The sequence below is a fragment of the Propithecus coquereli genome, unplaced genomic scaffold (genome assembly GCF_000956105.1).
Source record: "Propithecus coquereli isolate 6110/MARCELLA unplaced genomic scaffold, Pcoq_1.0 Scaffold18, whole genome shotgun sequence".
Lineage (NCBI taxonomy): Eukaryota > Metazoa > Chordata > Mammalia > Primates > Indriidae > Propithecus > Propithecus coquereli.
Window position 1 is genome coordinate 1,250,874 of NW_012142745.1, and position 18,971 is coordinate 1,269,844.

An 18,971-nucleotide genomic window follows, 5' to 3' on the forward strand; every position below is an offset into this window, starting at 1 on the left:
CCTCTCAGCTCCGCGCCCCCACGTCGTCGGGGTGCCCAGCGGTTGCTAGGATACCGCGGGCCGTTACGCCGGCGCGGACTGATGATGTAAGCACTGCTTCCGGTCTCTGGCCCTTCGCTCCCGCCTGAGCCAGGTCAGTGGGCGGGGAGGGGGTCCCGGCTGGGCGATCCCGGGCTCTGCTCCCCGAGGCCAGGGCTAGCCTTTGCAAGGGGTGGGGGACACCTCTTCTGAAACTATGCCCTGCCTTGTGGCCCGATGGACGTGGGCGCGGGGGCTGCCCAAAGGTGAACTGGGGTTGGAGGAAGTGGCCTGGTAGTCACTGCGTGTCCAGAGGCTTTCAGGAACCTGACCCAGCCTTGTTGAAGTTGGCATCGCCAGGGCCAGTTCTTTCTAGACGGGAATATAGGTTCCAAGACCTGAGCCTGAACTGTACGCCTTGGTACTTCAGGGATCATGTGCATTGTGCCAGACTTGCGACCCTGCCGTTGTTATCCTTCCAGTATGCTCCCCGGGGCCTCCAGCACATCATCTGGAAGAGCCCACTCACCCTGGACGAACCCTTCGGCAGCCTCAGACCACCCTTGAGGAGAATGACCAAGACATTATGGGCCACGCGCTGTGTGTCTGCTCTCGGGGAACTGTCATCATTGACAATAAGCGCTACCTCTTCATCCAGAAACTGGGGGAGGGGTGAGTGTTGGGAAATCACTTAGCCCGTCCCCAGGGGTATGGTCATAGAGGGACAGATCTGTCTGCACGTGTTTGGGGTAGAAAGGTTTTATCCCTGTTCTCTAACTCACCTGACAGACAGCTGCATGGTAGTCAAGAAGGTGGATTCTGGAGCTAGGCCTCCTAGATCCACCTTATGTGACCTTGATAAGCCATGGTTTTTTCATCTGCCTAATGGAGATGATTATCATTCCTCAGTAATGGAGTTGTGAGGATTAAATGAGATAATGTATATAAAATGTCTCACCCAGTGCCTGGTTTATAAGCACTTAATAATGTTGGCTATTATTCATTTAAGCATCTGTCACAGGCAGAGCACTGTATTATGACCATAGGACCTCAAGGATTTCTATGTCCCTACTGTCGAGGAGCTCAAAGTGTAATAATCTTCAGACTTCTGTTAGAGCCACATCTTGGGAGGGTTTCTACTAAATGGGAGAGACAGCCCCTCCCTCCCAGGGAATTCCTCTGGGTCCAAGCTGTGTGGGAGATGACAATGGTCCTTCACTGACCCCTTTGGCCCACAGTGGGTTCAGCTATGTGGACCTAGTGGAGGGGTTACATGATGGACACTTCTACGCCCTGAAGCGAATCCTGTGTCACGAGCAGCAGGACCGGGAGGAGGCTCAGCGAGAAGCGGACATGCATCGCCTCTTCCATCACCCCAACATCCTTCGCCTCGTGGCTTACTGTCTGAGGGAGCGGGGTGCTAAGCATGAGGCCTGGCTGCTACTACCTTTCTTCAAGGTCAGAAGGACTCCTGGTTATGGAGGGGGTTGCAACAGAGCCACCTACCAAGGGCTGTGTGAGCAGTCAAGCATGTTAGGAAGCAGAGGCCATGTCCTGGGTTTGGCCACATCAGATTTGGGCTTTGAGGTGTGTGTCGCGAAATGGTTGATAGACTTCGAGAAGGGAAGGGATCGGGCCCAGGGAGCAGAGGCTCCAAAAACATGTTCCAAGTGTGGGGAAACTTTTGTTGCAGAGAGGTACGCTATGGAATGAGATAGAAAGGCTGAAGGACAAAGGCAACTTCTTGACTGAGGACCAAATCCTTCAGCTGCTGCTGGGTATCTGCAGAGGCCTTGAGGCCATTCATGCCAAGGGTTATGCCCACAGGTCAGTGGGAGGGCCCTGTGTATTTGCTGGGGTGGAGAGGAAGAGCCTGACCAAGAAAAATTGGAGGTCTCTGCTCTCCTCCCAGGAAACAGCCTGCATGATTCTTTTGCTTCCTGGGATTTCAGCCTTCCTGTCCTAGGATGCTCACAGGTCATTTCCATTTCCCTACAGGGACCTGAAGCCCACCAATATCTTGCTTGGAGATGAGGGGCAGCCAGTTTTAATGGACTTGGGTTCCATGAATCAAGCATGCATCCATGTGGAGGGCTCCCACCAGGCCCTGACCCTGCAGGTAAGAAAATCTCCAGGTTCCTTTGCCCACCTGTTCACCCCAAACCCCTTCTGGTGCATGCCCCAATCTGGTCACATGACTGTGGCTTGTGCTCCACTTTTGAGCTCTGGGACCACTGTTCCAGGACTGGGCGGCCCAGCGGTGCACCATCTCCTACCGAGCCCCAGAGCTCTTCTCTGTGCAGAGTCACTGTGTCATCGATGAGCGGACTGATGTCTGGGTGAGGAGCATGTGGGTGGGAATCTGGGTGGAGAGGGTGTGTGGCTCTGTACCCACTGTGGAGTAGAGAAGTAGGTCTTTGGTTTCTGTTGTATGGGGCCCCAGGAACCATGATATGTCCCCATCTTCCTTGACTTCCTTCCTGGGAACTGTCACTGATACCCATACTGAGTTGCACAGGAAGTGGTATAATCCCTGCCCCCAAACAGGGTGGGTGCAGCTCAGTGTTGGTGCTGAAGGCAGTGGCTAAGCAAGGGCTGCAGAGGCCTCCAGCTTACTGGCAGTTTCTCTGGGCCCTGATGGTGCCATGTGGCTGAGGTTAGCGTATTCTTTTTAGCTTATATAGTCTCCTTTCACCACAGAAATAAGGGGAACAATATCATCTCCATTGGTCCCCTTCCAGGGATTAACCAAGTTATGCTCAGTCCCTAGGCTGTGTGCTATATGCCATGATGTTTGGAGAAGGCCCTTATGACATGGTGTTCCAGAAGGGTGACAGTGTGGCCCTTGCTGTGCAGAACCAACTCAGCATCCCGCAAAGCCCCAGGTGAGCAGTACAAGGGGCACCGAACATTTCAGACCCCCCTGGATTAGCTGAGTTGGCACCTTGGCAGGGGGCATAGTGTCCTCCAGTCACCCTGCCCTCCTCCCTTCACAGGCATTCTTCAGCAGTACGGCAGCTGCTGGCCTCGATGATGACTGTGGACCCCCAGCAGCGCCCTCACATTCCTCTCCTCCTCAGCCAGTTGGAGGCCCTGCAGCCCCCAGCTCCTGGCCAGCACACTACCCAAATCTGAACAAACCAGTGGCCACACTAAGAAGGTGGCCCCTTGTGCCTTGGAAAGAGGCACCCATCCCTCATTGGAAACTCCATCCATTCTATCCAGGATGCTTTCTAACAGATGGGGGCAGTGAGTGGGGACCTTTTTGCTCTGTGACCCCCAAGAGCAACACCTGGGTAAGGGGCCTGACTGAGTAGGGGAGGGGTGGGGATTGGGAAAAGAGAAACTGACAGAATATGGTCCATGGCTCTGAGCAGGACTACTGAGCTCACATCATGTTCTGCCTCCAAATCCAGGAGCAGGAGAATGTGTAAACAAGAATAAAGTGAAAGCAGGTTGGTGTGGATCTTAGTCTCAATGTTTCTGGAGTGAGAGAAGAGGTGCAAAGGGCCCAAAGTCTGGTTGCCATTTCCAAGGGAACACCTGGTATAGAGTCGGCAGTGGTGTGACTTCATCATTCCATGTAAGGAGGCTGTTTCCTTACCTTAGATCTGGCTGGCTGGCAGTGGGAAAGTCTTCTAGCTTGTCTCAGTCAAAAACTTAAAGCTGCTCTGGCTTGAGCTGGCTTCTACCTGTGCCAAGGACTGGAACCAGGGCCCCCGAAAAGCACACTCAACTAGTTCTTTCCTTCCTTTACTCCCAGGGGTGAGTAGCTTAGTCAAAGCAACCCAGCTGGTTTGCTAGGCAAGGGCTTCTGGGTGGAGACACCTGAAGAGGCTTTGGGACAGATACATTAACAGATCTCCCATCCTTAGCCTAGGGGCAGGGGAGTGGAGGTGGCAGCCATTTTGGCCCCTGTCTCCCTGATGGTTCTAGCTCATACATGATTAATGATTAATGAGGCAGTCTGGTGTGGCCGACTCCAGCTGCCACTTCCTGCCTACTCTGCTGAATAAATGGGTCCTGCTGTAGCTGGGCTTGAAACCTGTTCCCCAAGGAAGGGCACTGTGTCCCTGAATCACCAGGGAGGGTAGGCAAGGGCAGGGTTGGCGTCTCCTACTCTTGAGATTGAAGCTTCCTCCCCTCAACCATTCCCACCTCATATGCTGACATCAGCGTGGGTCCTGGGGTGCCTATTAGCAAAGTTGAAATTTTCCCCAGGGCCCTGGCAGGAGGCTCCCACCAGCTAGCACAGAGGCAGAGGCCAGAAAGAAAGCACAAACAGAGGGAGATGACCTGACTTTTAATGGCACAACCCCAGCCCCAGCAAAGCAGCAAGACAGACAGGAAGCTGTGCAAAGCTGCTGGGAAGTTCAGTGGCACAAACAGCCCAGGAGATTGCCCTCGTTCCCTCCCATCCCCCAAGCTTATGATGTGGCTTTATGCCCAGGAACTCTGGGCCAGCCCAGCCCCATTTCCAAATCCTCATAACGCACAAAGGAGCCTGAGCCAAGCCTTGCTTCCAGAGTTGGTGAATGCAGAGGCAACAGGAGGAATAGGGTAGTAGTCCAGCTCTCAAATACAGAAGCTACTGGACTTAAACTCCTACTTGGAAAAGAAGTGAAAACTCATATCCTTCAACAGTTGGTGGCTGGACAGACAAGTCCAGGATTCGGTACTCATTTCTTCCCTATCCTGCGTGCCCCTATGACCTTACATCAGGGTCCTGGGGTCATGCTTCCTGGGCCTGGCAAGGGCCTCTTGGCAAGTCTCCCCTTCAGCCGTGGAAGGGAAAAGTGTTGTCAGCAGCAAACACTGAGGGCAGCAGCAGCAGAAGCAGCACAAAGGGGAAGGCAGCAGAAGCTCAAGCACTCACAGAAGGGACAAGAAACTGTGCAAGGAGACTGTTTATTTCGAAAGGCTTTTGCAATAAACATAGTGGAGAGTCTCCAGGCAGCTATTTTATTCTTCTCCCTCATCCTCATCCTCATAGGAGTCGATGCCCACTTCCTCGTAATCCTTTTCCAGGGCGGCCATATCCTCCCGGGCCTCGGAGAACTCCCCCTCCTCCATGCCTTCACCCACATACCAGTGCACAAACGCTCTCTTGGCATACATCAGGTCGAACTTGTGGTCCAGGCGGGCCCAGGCCTCGGCAATGGCAGTGGTGTTGCTCAGCATGCACACGGCACGCTGCACCTTGGCCAGGTCACCCCCAGGCACCACAGTAGGCGGCTGGTAGTTGATACCAACCTTGAAGCCTGTGGGGCACCAGTCCACAAACTGAATGCTGCGCTTGGTCTTGATGGCGGCGATGGCGGCGTTGACATCTTTGGGCACCACGTCTCCACGGTACAGCAGGCAGCAGGCCATGTACTTGCCATGGCGAGGGTCACACTTGACCATCTGATTGGCCGGCTCGAAGCAGGCATTGGTGATCTCTGCCACCGACAGCTGCTCATGGTACGCCTTCTCTGCAGAGATGACGGGCGCATAGGTGGCCAGGGGGAAGTGGATGCGGGGGTAGGGCACCAGGTTGGTCTGGAACTCTGTCAGGTCCACGTTGAGGGCCCCGTCGAAGCGCAGGGATGCCGTGATGGAGGACACGATCTGGCTGATGAGGCGGTTGAGGTTGGTGTAGGTTGGGCGCTCGATGTCCAGGTTGCGGCGGCAGATGTCATAGATGGCTTCGTTGTCCACCATGAAGGCACAGTCAGAATGTTCCAGGGTCGTGTGGGTGGTCAGGATGGAGTTATAGGGCTCGACCACGGCTGTGGAGACCTGGGGGGCTGGGTAGATGGAGAACTCCAGCTTGGATTTCTTGCCATAGTCAACAGAGAGCCGCTCCATGAGGAGTGAGGTGAAGCCAGAGCCGGTGCCCCCTCCAAAACTGTGGAACACCAGGAAGCCCTGAAGTCCTGTGCACTGATCAGACTGAAAGGCGAGAAAGGAAAAGAGCAATTTAGGTAGGGAAGGGGCCTGAGGGACTCTTATCATCTGGCTCCATAAAGCCTAAAATATCTCAGAAGTCAGGGCAAAGACTAATTAGTATGCCATGGCAGCATCACACTCTGGAGCATGTACAGTTAGAGATGACCCCTTGAAATGGATCTGAAAAAATTTTCCTGACCATTAGCATAGTCTCAAAAGCTCCCTCCCTTCCGAGACAAATTCTTACCAGCTTGCGGATCCGGTCCAGTACCGGGTCAATGATCTCCTTGCCAATGGTATAGTGACCACGTGCATAGTTGTTAGCAGCATCCTCTTTCCCAGTGATGAGCTGCTCTGGGTGGAAGAGCTGTCGGTATGGGCCATTTCGGATCTCATCTGCAAGGGCATAAACCACACCGTTAGAGCAAAAACCACAAGGCTGTGCTTAGCAGGGACCTTCCTCCCCCAGGGTGGTAGCTGTGGCCAGATGCATGGAAGAGCTCATCCTTCTGCCAGCCTGAGATAGCAGAGTGTGGAAGAAACCCGGACCTGCTGCCCAGGCCAGCCTGAGATCAGCTTGCCTTCTTCAGCTTCACATAGGGCTAGGAGTTTTCAGGGCCAAGAAAGCCCCGTCTAAACACCCTCTTTCCAGAGAGAAGCTTTGAGTCACTCTCTAGCCCCCTCAATTTTGCCCCCTCTTCCTCTCACCAATTACAGTAGGCTCCAGATCCACAAAAACTGCTCGGGGCACATGTTTTCCAGCACCAGTTTCACAGAAGAAGGTGGTGAAGGAGTCATCCCCTCCACCAATGGTCTTGTCACTGGGCATCTGCCCATCAGGCTGAATCCCATGTTCCAGACAGTAGAGCTCCCAGCAGGCATTGCCCATCTGGACACCTGCTTGCCCCACGTGGACTGAGATGCATTCACGCTGTGGGATAAAGAGGAGACATGGCGTAAGCCTCACATGCACAAGTCCTCCTCACCTCACGAGCCCTCTCTTCCACCCTCTCACCTACCAGCTGGGATGACTCAGTTGGCAAGAGTGGAGCTTGGAGCTGGGCAGCGATGGGAAGAGGCTAGCACCCTGCCCAGGCTCCCCTGCACAGGACGCCCCAGCTGGAGGCACCCAGTAGGGCAAGCCAACCCCTTAACCTACTTCTCAGGGAATTTGTCAAGTGAGTGCTGTGGCTCCACATGACCCTGCCACCTTTATAGGACACTCAAGGAGGACAGAGAGGGCAAGTGTATAAGAGACAGGCAGACACTGCAGTAACTGACAAGGATAAGAGACTTTTCAGGTGTTCCTGTTCCCTACTGCCCATAAACCCAGCTTCTAAAGAGCCAGGGTAGAGGGAGAAGGTTTTCCGGAGCTGAGAGTTTACAACTAGAGTTTAGAGCCCCCCCCCTCACTTGATTAATTCTTTGCTTTGAAGATGAACAGCTAGAATTTCACACAACCGTTTCCCCGTTTTTCCTGCGGGCTGCAGAGGTGTCTCTGTCTTCCAATCCGGCATCAACTGACCACACTGGGCATGAGGATGCCCTCTTCCCTCACCTTTAAATCCCTTCTGGCTCTGGGGATCAGTCCCATCTGGCTCCTCTCCCCACCTCCACCCCCGCTCCCTGGGTGTCTTCACCACCTTCACCCACCGCACCGAAATAGCAGCGGTAATGCCGGTAAACGCAGACAGCAGGGGCGGGCAATAAGGGTTGTGGGGACTGGGGCACTCGCTGCCTTAGGCTCCGTCCCTGCCAGTCCGAAATTAACCCCTGAAGCACCAGAGTCCGCAGGGCCCGCGCGCCTCCCTCCCCACACCTACAGGGCGGGGTGACGGTTTCCAAATACCCAGAAAAGGAAGCGGAACCTGCGGTGAGGCCCCAGTGCTAACCCGCCTGCCTTGCCGGGGGCAAGGTGAGCGCCATCCTGCACCCCAGCCCTCCATCCCTCTCCCGCTGAAGTCTTTCCAGTTACATCCCAGCAGACAGAGGGGATTGGGTTTCGGCCTCCGCTCCTGGGCTATAAATACCAGCCCCCTACACACACCTCTATCCCCTCCCCCCAACCTGGCCCTGGCCCGCGCTGCCGCTCGGCGCCAGCTGTCTCTGCCCGTCCGCGCACTCGCCCTCTGGCTGGAGAGGGGCCAGCTCGCCTCACGAGGCCGAACCCCATTCCCGCCACCCCTGTAGGCTCAGAAGCGGGGTGCTGAGTCACTGGCGGGGGCGGGGGATGAGGGTAGAAGGGATGCATACAGAGAGGAAAAGGGGATGCAAGTAACCTGACCCCCTTCCACCTTCTTGTGCCAAGCACGTGCTCAGTCAGTTCCGGGGACTGGGGAGTAGGGCTGGGGGCCAAGCAGGTCTTCCTTCGCCCGCGGAAAGGACTGGGCGCGGGACCGCGTGACTCTCCTCAGGAGGGTCGGGGCGCAAATGCTTGGTGAGGCAGGAGGGGACCGCCAAGAAGCTCCTCTCTGCTGGCGAAAAATCCCACCCCACCCCACGACATCCCCGGCCTCCGAAGGTAAACAACACGCCCCGGCCAAAGTCACCAGGAGGGGACTGGGGAGGGGAGATGCAAAACCCTTGCACCTCCTCGAGATCCGGAACGCCCGGTGGAGGTCCCCGAGCATCCCTGGAGGGAAAGTCCCCGAAGGAGAGGGGCCAGTTAGGGGACGGGCGCGATCTCGGCGGGGTCGCACTCACCATGGTGAGTCCGGGCGGTGGGTCTCACGTAGAGTCGGGGTGACGGGTCTCAGTGAGAACTGCGCTAGCTGCAGTGCCGCACCGCTCTTATAGGCGGGGGCGGGCCTCGCACGCCTGCTTGCCCACTGGGGGCCGGGCGGCCCGGAGGCCACGCCCCCGAAGGTAGGCAGCCCCGAGGGGTGGGGCCAGGCCGGGTCCCGTCCTCCTGCTGCGTCCACGTCCCTCACCTGTTCGGCTTCGGTTAGGAGCAGCGAGCCGGGCTTTAACCCTTTGTTCCCCATTTGGAGACGATACTCTGGGACCCTGAGGTCCGCAGCAGAGGCGCAGGGTGCGGTGACAGGGCGCGTTCCGCCTGTATCTGCGTCATCGGGGCGCCGGTCGTCCAGGTATCCGGACTTAGGACGGGTGCAGTCGAGGCCGTCCTTCCGAGGGCGCTGCAGCTGGCCTTCGCCAGTGCTCTCCCCGTCCTGCCTCCTGGGAGTCTTTGGCCGGCTGTGAGGCTCCGGCGGGTCCCTGGGGAACCCCCTCCAGCGGCACGCCACCTGCTGGTCCCCGGCCGGGGAGGCAGGCCTTCGCCGACGCCCGTGGGTGGCTGAGGACCTGGAGCCTAGCTGCACAGCCTGAGCCCCAGGATGCCTATCCCTTAGACTCTCCTGCAGAGCCGAGCCCCGCGGCTCATCTGCTAGGACAGACCCCGAGAATCTGCCGCGGCTTGCTGGCCTCCAGCGGGTCAGTGGCCTGGTCATCAGCGCGGTCACTATTAGTGAACCCTCGCTGTGGCCACCTTCCTGCTCTCCTGCTGCCAGAACTGTGGGAGCGCTGGACCTGGAGCTCTCAGGACTGGGATTCGCATCCAGACTGCTCTGTGTGATCTTGGGCAAGTGACTTAACCTCACTGAGTTTTTGACATTTTCATCAGTGAAAAGTAGACAATGATTCCATCCTGGAAGCATGGTTGCCAGGAGTCGAAATGTTTGTTGACTCCGAAGAGGAAAAAAAGAAAATCAAGATTCTCATATCATGGCTGATTTTGACTTTCCCATCTTCTTATGTCTCTAAGCCGCGATAAGGGTCTGCCACCTGCATCCTAATGGCCTCAGCGCTCAGCCCCAGACCTCAGCAGAAGACATTCCTTCTTTCTACAGTTCATTCCCATTTCTTGCAAGACCAGGTCTTTTTGAGCTACTTCTGCTTTTCCTTACTTGCTTTACATTTTCCAGTTCCTCCCTTCACTGGGGAAATTCACTGGGCAGTGCCTCATGTGCTGGTTGGCACATCCTTAGGAAGCCTGTCTCCCAGGCTAGTCATTACCTGGAAAGGATTCACCTGCCTCTCCTCCCATTGTGTTTCCCCATTGCCAAGGCTGTCTGACAAAGCAACACAGTACCATAAAGTAACTAATGATGACAACTTTCTATCAACAGAATAGCTAATTGGCATTTGACTTAGGCAAGGCACAGGAAGGGATACGGTGAAATATGACAAGGTCTTTCTTCCCAGTAGACTTGCCATCTGGTTAGAAGAACAAAACTCATCGATAAACAAGAAAACTGACAAGGGTGTATACTGAGGCTGCTTTGGGGAATGGGATTGTGGTCTCTATAAAGGAAGGAGCCTTGATGATTGCAGGACACATGGCCTCTTGCAGACCATCTCTGACCCTCTTTTTTCCTTGTGCACCTCTACCCCAGCAGATGAATATGGTAAGAGACCTGGGCTATCTTAGCCAAAACTTTAAACCTCTTTGACTGTCAGGTGCAGATTCTTTATCTGTAAAACTGGAATAGCAACTTCAGGTCGTGAGTATCAGATGAATTTAGGGATGTGCACATTCATAGCAAATTGCTGTGTAAGTAGCTGTCTGGGTTCTTAGAGCACTTTGTTCATATTTATTTTAGTGCATATAGCACATCATGCTGTAGTTATTTGTGTACATGTCCATCGTACTAGATAGCAAACTGTTGAAGGTAAGGAGTGTCTTTGTGTCTCTAGTTCTTAACATTGTACTCAGGACACATGGTATGCATTTGCTAGGTGCATGTCAAATGAATTGTTTCACTTCAGAGATGGGACTAAAATTAGGGTAGAACTCTAAGAAGCCAGAAGTTGCAAATTGGCAACTAGGCCAAATCCCCTCTCAGAAATGATTTTTTGGTCTAAACGGTGTGTTAACCCCCATAGCATTTAGAATATAAAAAAAGTCAGGACTTGTCATGGTGTTGGGGCATCCCCCAATCCACCCCTCTGTTAAGAGATTCTCTAGAAGGACTCATAGGACCCAGCATACAGCTGCACTTACAGCTAAGGTTTATTCGTGAGGTCGCAAGGATACACAGCCGGATCACAAAGGGGATGATGCAGGAGTGGTCTTGGGGAACCTGTGCCTTCTCCCTTCCATAGGGCTCACCTAGAGTGTACTCTTCCTCCAAAATAAAAATGCAGCATCATTTCCCTGCATTATTTCTGCCCAAGGAAGCTCAATGAAGACTTAACACCCAAAATTTTACTGGGGACTTGTCACCTTTGCCTGGCACATACCAAAATTCCAGGCTTCCAGAAGAAAAGCACTGTTTGGCATAAACCATATTGTTTACACAAGCAATCAAAGCACAGTGAACCATCTTTATCCACTAGCAAGTTGACCGGGAACACTCTGAGAACCAAGTTCCCAGATGCCAGCCAAAGGACACCTTTGCAAGCCCTTTCTAAGGACAGCAGCCTCAGGCCTGCCATAGTAACTCTTCTTTACAGTCATATGAAAATTCAGGTTTCTAGTTTATCTTGAAAAGAACTGGAATATCTGGCCATACTGGGTCTGCATTCCCATTTAGCAAGCGTGGTAGGCAGAATGCCACCCCCCCACCCCCTACCCCCCGCTTAAGATGTCCACATCCTAGTCTCTGGAACCTGTGATTATATTACCTTATATGACAAAAGACTTTGCAGATGTGATTAAGGTAAGGATCTTGAGATGGGGAGATTATCCTGGATTATCCAGATAGACCCAGTGTAATCACTAGGGTCCTTATAAGTGGAAGAGGGAGGCAGGAAGGTCAGAGTCAAACAAGAGGTCAGAAGCAGAGGTCAATGTGATGTGATTGTTGGCTTTGAAGATGGATAGGAGCAACGAGTCCAGGTATGTGGGAAGCCTCTAGAAGATGGACAGGGCAAGGAACAGATTCTCCCCTAGAATTTCCAGAAGGAAGGTAACTCTGCCAACACCGTGGTTTTAGCTCTTGGGGCACTTGGGGAGCTCTGCCATGGCCAGCATTAGCATGTCATCTGCTTTACTGCTGACTCAGGTGCTTCTTGCCACCATCCTCTCATTCCTGGATGCCTGCAGTAGCCTCCTACCCAACTTCCTCTTTCTGCACTTGAACCCCTAGAATGCATTCTCCAAAGCAGCTGCAGTCATCTCTCTAAAACACAAACTAGGCATCAATGCTTGCTTAAAAACCTCCATTGCACTTATAATAAAGCTGTCTGCCTCTATGATCTCATCTTGTACAGCTCTCTCTCTCTCTCTTTACTCTGTTTCTTTGCACACATTGGGCTTGCTCCTATCTATGAAATTTTGCACGGAATTTTCTCTGCCTGGAGCACTAATTTCCAGATATTGCCTGGCTGAGTCCTCATCATTCAGGTCTCAGTTCAAACATCATCTCCTTAGAGAGCTGCTCCTTCTCTGTTCAGTCTAAAATAGTAGCTTTCCCCTCCTCCCAACTTTCTGTCCTATTATCTAGTTTTTTTTTTATGTTATATTTTGTTTTTTTAGAGGTAGAGATCTCACCCTGTCACCCAGAGTGGAGTGTAGCGGCAAGATCATAGCTCACTGCAGCCTCAAACTCTTGGGCTGAAGTGATCTTCCTGCCTCAGCCTCCAGAGTAGCTGAGACTACAGGTGCTCACCACCATGCCCAGCTCCAGCTAATCTTTAAAATTTTTTGTAGACATAGGGTCTCACTATATTGCCCAGGCTGATCTCATACTCTTGGCCTCAAGCAATCCTCCTGTCTCAGCCTCCCAAAGTGCTAGGATTACAGATGTGAGCCACTATGCCTGTCCTGTTTTGTTTTCTTCATGTGCTTATTGCTATCTGAAATTTTCCTCTTTGTTTGTTTATTATCTGTTATCCCCACAAAAATGTAAGCTTCTTAAGAGCACAGACTTTTTTGTCCACCACTGTATCCCTGGCACCCGGAATAGTGCTTGGCATATAGCAGGCACTCAAAAAATAATTGTTAGAGGAATTAAGAGTATTGATTGCCTGTTAGTTTATAACTTAGATACATTAATATGCTTTTAAAATCTCAGCCTCTTTACTCTGCTTTACTTAAGACATCTGCCCGCCATTAGGATAGTTTTCTTTTCAGAGTTGGGGATGCCTAGGCTGACTGAAATGTCCAACTCCAAAGGCCAATTTGGAGACATGTAAGTGCTACACAAGACAGTTTGGGGCCCAGTGGTCCATCTAGGCCCCAAGTCCTCCATTTGGGCAATAATTCCTGAGGTCTATGGCTTCACGGACCAACCCAATGGGGGGCTGAACTTCCTTATCTTAGATGTGTTGGTTGGCTGTGTCCTCTGTCCGGGCCTCTTTGTTCCGGGTGGGAGAGAGAAGAGTTCTAACTTTGGAGACTTTAGTCCATAGCCAAAGCCACAATTAGCCATCTTGAAATTCTGGGTCATTTCCTGGCACGCTGTGATGAGAGGGGCTCTGAAAAACCCCTGTCTCAAGATAACTCTCCCACCATGCACCACATTGGCAACTACCTCCTGGATAGGGTTGCTAGATAAAATACTTTATTTATTAAATCTGGCACCCTTATTCTCTGGGAGAGTGGCTGATGAAATGTATAGTAGTCCCGCCTTATCCATACATTCCATGACCCCCAGTGGATGCCTGAGACCCTGGACAGTACCAAACCCTATATACACTATTTTCTTCCTATACATACTACCTATGATAAAGTTTAATTTATCCATTAGGCACAGTAAGAGATTAACAACAGTAACTAATAATAAAATAGAATAATTTTAACAATATGCCAGCATTGCTACTTTGGTATTTTGGGGCCATTATTAAGTAAAATAAGGGTTCCTTGAGCACAAGCACTGCGATACCACCACAGTTGATCTGATAACTGACATTGCTACTATTAATAAGCGGCCAGAAGGCAGGGAGCATCTCCAGCATGGAGATGCTGGACAAAGGGATGTCCCAGGTGGAATGGAGCAGGATGGCATGAGATTGCATCACAGTACTCAGAACAGCATGCTATTTAAAAGTTATGAATTGTGAATTTCTGGGATTTTCCTTTTAATGTTATATTTTTGGACTGTGGTTGACCAAGGGTAACTGAAATCATGGAACAAGAAACTGTGGGTAAGGAGGGACTACTGTAGTGTAGTTTCCAGCCGCATTAGGCTCCATCTGAGGTTAGTGGTCATGCATTTGAAAGATCAGTCAGCATGGTTCTGGGTTTTTGTGCAGCCACTGTTCAGCTGGATGAGTGCAGGCACAGAGCTGATGAAGAAATGGATTTAACCAGGGTTGCGGTTTGGTCAAACAAGGATGCTGAAGCTGGGGAGACAAGAGAGCTGAGGGGTGTGCCAGCCAGGGACCCTGACTGGCCATGGAATTGAAGATTGGAAGGAGATTAAGACACAGGAGGGGCTACAGGGCAGTGAACACTGTGTGGAAAGACACGCCCCAGATGAATCTTAATTCCACCCCAATTAACCCCCATGTGGCGTTGGGCAGCACACTGGAGACTTCTATTTCCTTTTCTCCATCATGGGAAAGGAAGATCTCGCCTTGCCTACCTCACAGTCCATGGAGGGACTCACAGCAAGTAAGGAGTGGAGGTGCCTTAAGAACCATAAAGCAGGATACAGATGCTACAGATTAACATTTTCCTTGCAGAATTTTGCCTAAGGCCATAGAGAGGCTCCTGTGGGGACACAAGGCTGGGCTAGAGCAGCAATGACTTGCAATGGGCTAGGGGAGACATTTAAGAATAGACTTGAGACCCTGCTCATCCTCTTGCTTTGCCCATAGAGAGCAACAGCAACTCTGGACTAAGCACTTAAGAAAGTTTACTTTGTTTGATCCTCACAATACTATCTCTCCCCATTATACAGATGAGAGAACTAGGGCAAAAAGAAGTGATGTGCTCGTAGGTATTGGAGGTGGGGCTAAATCCTATGTTCCATGATGTTCAGAGTTTCCAGCCAGAATGCCCTCAAGCCCGATGTCTGGCCCCAGACTCATTATTTCTGGATCACTGTGGACATCTTCTTAGTCCCACCCATACTCCACTTCCAGCTGTCAACAAGCCCAGGGGATGGGAGCAGTGCTGGAACACAGAAGGCTTGATTTATAAATCCTCTCCCACCTGTGAAGTCCAGGCTGTGCCACCAGGAAATGGGACATGTGATTGCCAATAGACCCCATGTGTCCAGGGGCCTGGGTACCTGTGCGGGGTTACTAGCCCTGGTCACTCTTCTGCCCACCCCACCCGGCTTCCACTTCCTGCTGCTCTGTAACTGAGTCACCAGGCCTGCCCTCCCAGGGTGCAAGCTGACCAGAGAGTATAAGGAGGCTGGCCAGGTGGCCATGGGAGCAGCGGATAGACAGACAGAGGACCCCAGCCTGCCCCCATCCAGGCAGCATGGTGAGTGGATGTGGGGGGATGAGCAGGCAAGGAGGGTCCCAGTGGGCCCAAGATGTCTGGTGTGTGGGGGCCTTGGGAGCCCAGGTCCTCATGGGGCTACAGTGTGTGGTGAGGTGAGGTGAGGTGGGGAGAGGGAAAGGAACTTCCAGATGTGAGCATGGCCCCCAAGTGTGCTGGCATGGGGGGCACACACCCACCGAGGAGGGGAAGGGAAGGTCGATGGTAACCAGGGTGTGAGGCTGGGCTCTTAGTTTAGGGGTGGGGAGTGTGGGGTAAGCAGGACTTGAGCAGGAAGCGTAGGCACTTTACTGGCTAAATCTCCAAACTCTGGGTCCTGCTGCGAGTTCACGATTGGGCTCTGGGGACACATCCTCCGTGGAGGCTACTGCCCCTGGTTTCTGCCCCCTGCCCATCTGCAGCACCTTTGTCTCACCCCTTGTTCCAGTTACAGATCAGTGGAGAGATCGGGGGCAGGAGGGAGAGGGAGGCGCTCCCATCCACGGAGAGCTGGCTGTGTGCGGGCTCATTTGATACCTTCTACCTGTCTCCCCACCTGGCCTGACAGGAGAGCGGTTAAGAGCATGGTTGGTGCCAAGCCTGTCCCTGCTCTGAATATTCCTGGTTTTGTTCATGACTTTAAGCAAGCTGCCTAACCTCTCTGGGGGTCACTTTCCTCATGTATGAAATGAGGGGAGTGAAAGGCCTACCTAAGGGGTTGGTCGTAAAGATTAAATGAGATAATGTAAGTGAAGCGCCCTAGCACAGTGTCTGACACCTAATTAGTGCTTAATAAATGGGAACTACACAATATAACAACAAAGTCCATGAGATTCCCTCTCGGGTATGAGATTATTCTATTTCTACCATCAAGAAAAAGGCACTAGGGAAACTGAGGTACAGTAACTTGTTCCGGGTCACAGAGGGACAAGGATTTGAGGCCAGGTCTGTGTGATTCCAGAGGCTGAGCTCTTTGCCCCATACCTGCTGCTCCACAGTATGGTGCGTTGTTCCCCAAGAGGCCAGTGACCCCTTACACAGACCAGCAGTTCCAGGGTCCAGGACGATGTCTGGCTCTGCGGACAGAGCCTGGGCAGCTCAGAGGTGCAGCAGCCGGTGCTGACCTTCCTGGGGTAACTGGCAAGTCGAGTCAGCCTCCCCTCCTGGACCTGGGATTTCTCAGTCCTTGAGTCCTTAAGTCCCTCCCAGCTCAACTTGTTACCTTCTCTTACTATCACACCAGGGATTGCGGGTGGGAAGTTGGTAGAGAGACCCAACATGTGTGGCTCACGCTAGTGCCTGTCAGGCAGTGCGCCAGGCACTTGCGTGCGTTCTTTCATTTGATCCTCATAGCCATTCTAGGAGGGGCTCTTACTATATTATTGCCCACATATCACAGGGGAGAACATCGACAAAGAGGTTACCACTCCTGATCAAGACAAGTAGAGAAGTAATGAGGTTGGAATACAGATTATTTAATGCATTAATCCTAGTCATCTAAAAATCATAAGAAGGCCTGTCCGAGTGCCATGGGGTTTACAACTAATTGATTACAACCAGTTATAGATTCCTTTGTTCCTTCTCTACTCCCACTGTTTCACTTGACTAGTCTTAAAAATAAATAAATAATTAAATAAAAATCATAAGAAGTCAAGGCACTTGTGTCATATAAAAAAGTCAGTGAAGTGTAACATTTGTGGAGAAAGTATCCTCATTAAAGAATTATGAAATATTTCAGACATGCAAAAAGTTATAAAGAACAATGTAACAAACAGCAACTACCAACTTGAGAAATAGAATCCCTCTCCAGCTGCCCCCACCTCTCTCTCCTGTTGGAGAGAACCATTATTCCAATTCCAATGGTAATGTTTTCCCTTGCTTTCTTTATCTTTTTTGTTTGTTTGTTTTTGTTTTTGAGACATGAGTCTCGCTCTGTTGCCCAGGCTGGAGTACAGTAGCATCATCATAGCTCACTGCAACCTCCAATTCCTGGCCTCAAGCCATCCTCCCACCTCAGCCTTCTAAGTAGCTGGGACTACAGGTGTGTGCCACCGCACCTGGCTGATTTTTCTATTTTTTGTAGAGAAGAGGGTCTTGCAATGTTGCTCAGGTTGGTCTCGAACTTCTAGCTTCAAGCAATCCTCCCACCTCAGCCACCCAGAGTGCTAGGATTATGGGTGTGAGCCACCACATCCAGCCATATCTTTGTAACATTTTTCTTTGCTTCCCTCACCAATGGCTCCTAATTTCTTTCTGAACACAGGTGGGTTGATTATTGTGATCTGCTAGATTCATTCGATCCCCTCAATGCTCTTCATGGATACACTTAGTCACTGAGCAAGACTGTATAATCTTAGAACTGCCTACATTTTCTGCTGTCCTGGAGGGTTTTGGCCCAGCCCCTAGAGCCAATGCCTGTTGGTCCTCAATGCCACCAGTAAATGTTTAGACACAGAGATGGGGCAAGGAGAGCAGAGTCCAGGAACCTTGGCTCTCAGCCAGAGAACCACTAGAGGAAGGCAGGCAGGAACCGTGTCCAGACATGATATGCTTCTCTCTGCTAAGGCTGTTCTCTGCCCTTTGCCCGCTCAGCATGAGTGCATCTCAGTCCATGCGGGCAGGCTGGAGGGCAGACTGGCAATGCCTGCTGGGAACTCTACTGCTTGGAACACGGGATCCAACAAGATGCCCAGAGACAAGACCATCGGGGGAGGGGATGACTCCTTCAACACCTTCTTTAGTGAAGCCGCGAGTAGAAAACATGTGCCCCATGTGATGTTTGGAGCCCACCGTGATTAGTGAGTGATGATGAGTCCCTGCCACGGCTGCGTCCCCAGGTATCACAGCAAGTCCTACTCCATAACTGGAGAGCACTGGAGCCTGTGGTTATGGCCTCCCAGTTGCTGCAGCCAATTAGAACTCCAGATCTACAGGAACTCTGTCACTCTGGCCCTGAGTCCCCAGGCCACCCCACATCCCTTTCCTTGTCATTGAAAACACATCCAGGCAGGGTAATAGCAGTGGCCTGAATGCAGCTCCTCTGGGGTAGACACTGGGGCCTGGTGACCCCACTCCCTCTGAGTATACTGGGCTCCAAGAGAGAGCCAGACTACAAGGGCAAGTGGGGCCCAAAACTCTGCTCATTGCAGACCAAGTTCAGATGGGCATGTACCGCCAGCTCTTCCACCCAGAGCAGCTCAGCTCAGGCAAGGAAGATGCTGCCAGTAACTATGCTAGAGGCCACTACGGCCCCGGGAAAGAGCTCGCTGACCTGGTGCTGGACCAGATCCAGAAGCTGGTGAGAGAAGGGCTGCAGTGGGGGTATCTGGATTCCTCTCCTGAAGTGGTCTGGAGACCAGACTGGGGAAGGACAGCTTCAGCTCGTGGGAGAGCCTCCTGGACAAATCTTCAACACACAGGACCAGGACTGTGAGGTGGGGCCCTGATCTCTGGTCAGGGGAGGCCAACTGTAGGCTCCAGCCTGGAGCTGGATGTCCCCTTTAACTCCTATAGCGACTGGCCTGGTGGTAGGCAGAGTGATCACTCATTCAAACATGTCAGTGGGCTGCCTGGCCAAGTTATGGGGGTCCATAAGCACCCTCAGGATATTACCTTGCATTACAGGATGTGGGCAGAAGGTCCTGTG

At 52.2% G+C, this 18,971-nt stretch overlaps 2 protein-coding genes and 1 pseudogene across 3 annotated transcripts; 2 read left to right on the forward strand and 1 right to left on the reverse strand.

Annotated features, from left to right (window-relative positions):
* Window positions 1–65: 65 nt before the first annotated feature.
* On the forward strand, window positions 66–4,964 carry STK16 (serine/threonine kinase 16). Its single transcript, XM_012642532.1, has 8 exons — window positions 66–133; window positions 501–690; window positions 1,257–1,476; window positions 1,712–1,845; window positions 2,017–2,137; window positions 2,262–2,357; window positions 2,782–2,903; window positions 3,015–4,964. Exons 2-8 carry the CDS (start codon window positions 605–607, stop codon window positions 3,151–3,153), a joined length of 918 nt encoding a protein of 305 aa, XP_012497986.1. The 5' UTR covers window positions 66–133; window positions 501–604; the 3' UTR covers window positions 3,154–4,964.
* On the reverse strand, window positions 4,908–9,393 carry TUBA4A (tubulin, alpha 4a). 2 transcript variants are annotated; one of them, XM_012642530.1, is made up of 4 exons: window positions 8,880–9,393; window positions 6,658–6,880; window positions 6,197–6,345; window positions 4,908–5,952 (listed from the first exon to the last, which is right to left on the reverse strand). In XM_012642530.1, exons 1-4 carry the CDS (start codon window positions 8,931–8,933, stop codon window positions 4,981–4,983), a joined length of 1,398 nt encoding a protein of 465 aa, XP_012497984.1. In that variant the 5' UTR covers window positions 8,934–9,393; the 3' UTR covers window positions 4,908–4,980. The 2 variants fall into 2 exon arrangements, with proteins under 2 accessions (XP_012497984.1, XP_012497985.1); XM_012642531.1 differs by lacking the exon at window positions 8,880–9,393 and adding an exon at window positions 8,653–8,765.
* Window positions 9,394–15,418: 6,025 nt separating this feature from the next.
* Window positions 15,419–18,971, forward strand: part of LOC105808731 — an 11,702-nt pseudogene continuing 8,149 nt past the window's right edge.

Bases quoted from the DNA above. Each gene is read 5' to 3' on its own strand.
- STK16 (XM_012642532.1), top strand. From the start codon at position 605: ATGGGCCACGCGCTGTGTGTCTGCTCTCGGGGAACTGTCATCATTGAC. The intron at 1,477-1,711 runs GTCAGAAGGACT...CTTTTGTTGCAG, and splicing joins TGCTACTACCTTTCTTCAAG to AGAGGTACGCTATGGAATGA. The intron at 2,358-2,781 runs GTGAGGAGCATG...AGTTATGCTCAG, and splicing joins ATGAGCGGACTGATGTCTGG to TCCCTAGGCTGTGTGCTATA.
- TUBA4A (XM_012642530.1), bottom strand. From the start codon at position 8,933: ATGGGGAACAAAGGGTTAAAGCCCGGCTCGCTGCTCCTAACCGAAGCC. The intron at 6,346-6,657 runs GTGAGAGGAAGA...ATGCCCTTGCAG, and splicing joins TCTGGAGCCTACTGTAATTG to ATGAGATCCGAAATGGCCCA. The intron at 5,953-6,196 runs GTAAGAATTTGT...CTCGCCTTTCAG, and splicing joins TGGACCGGATCCGCAAGCTG to TCTGATCAGTGCACAGGACT.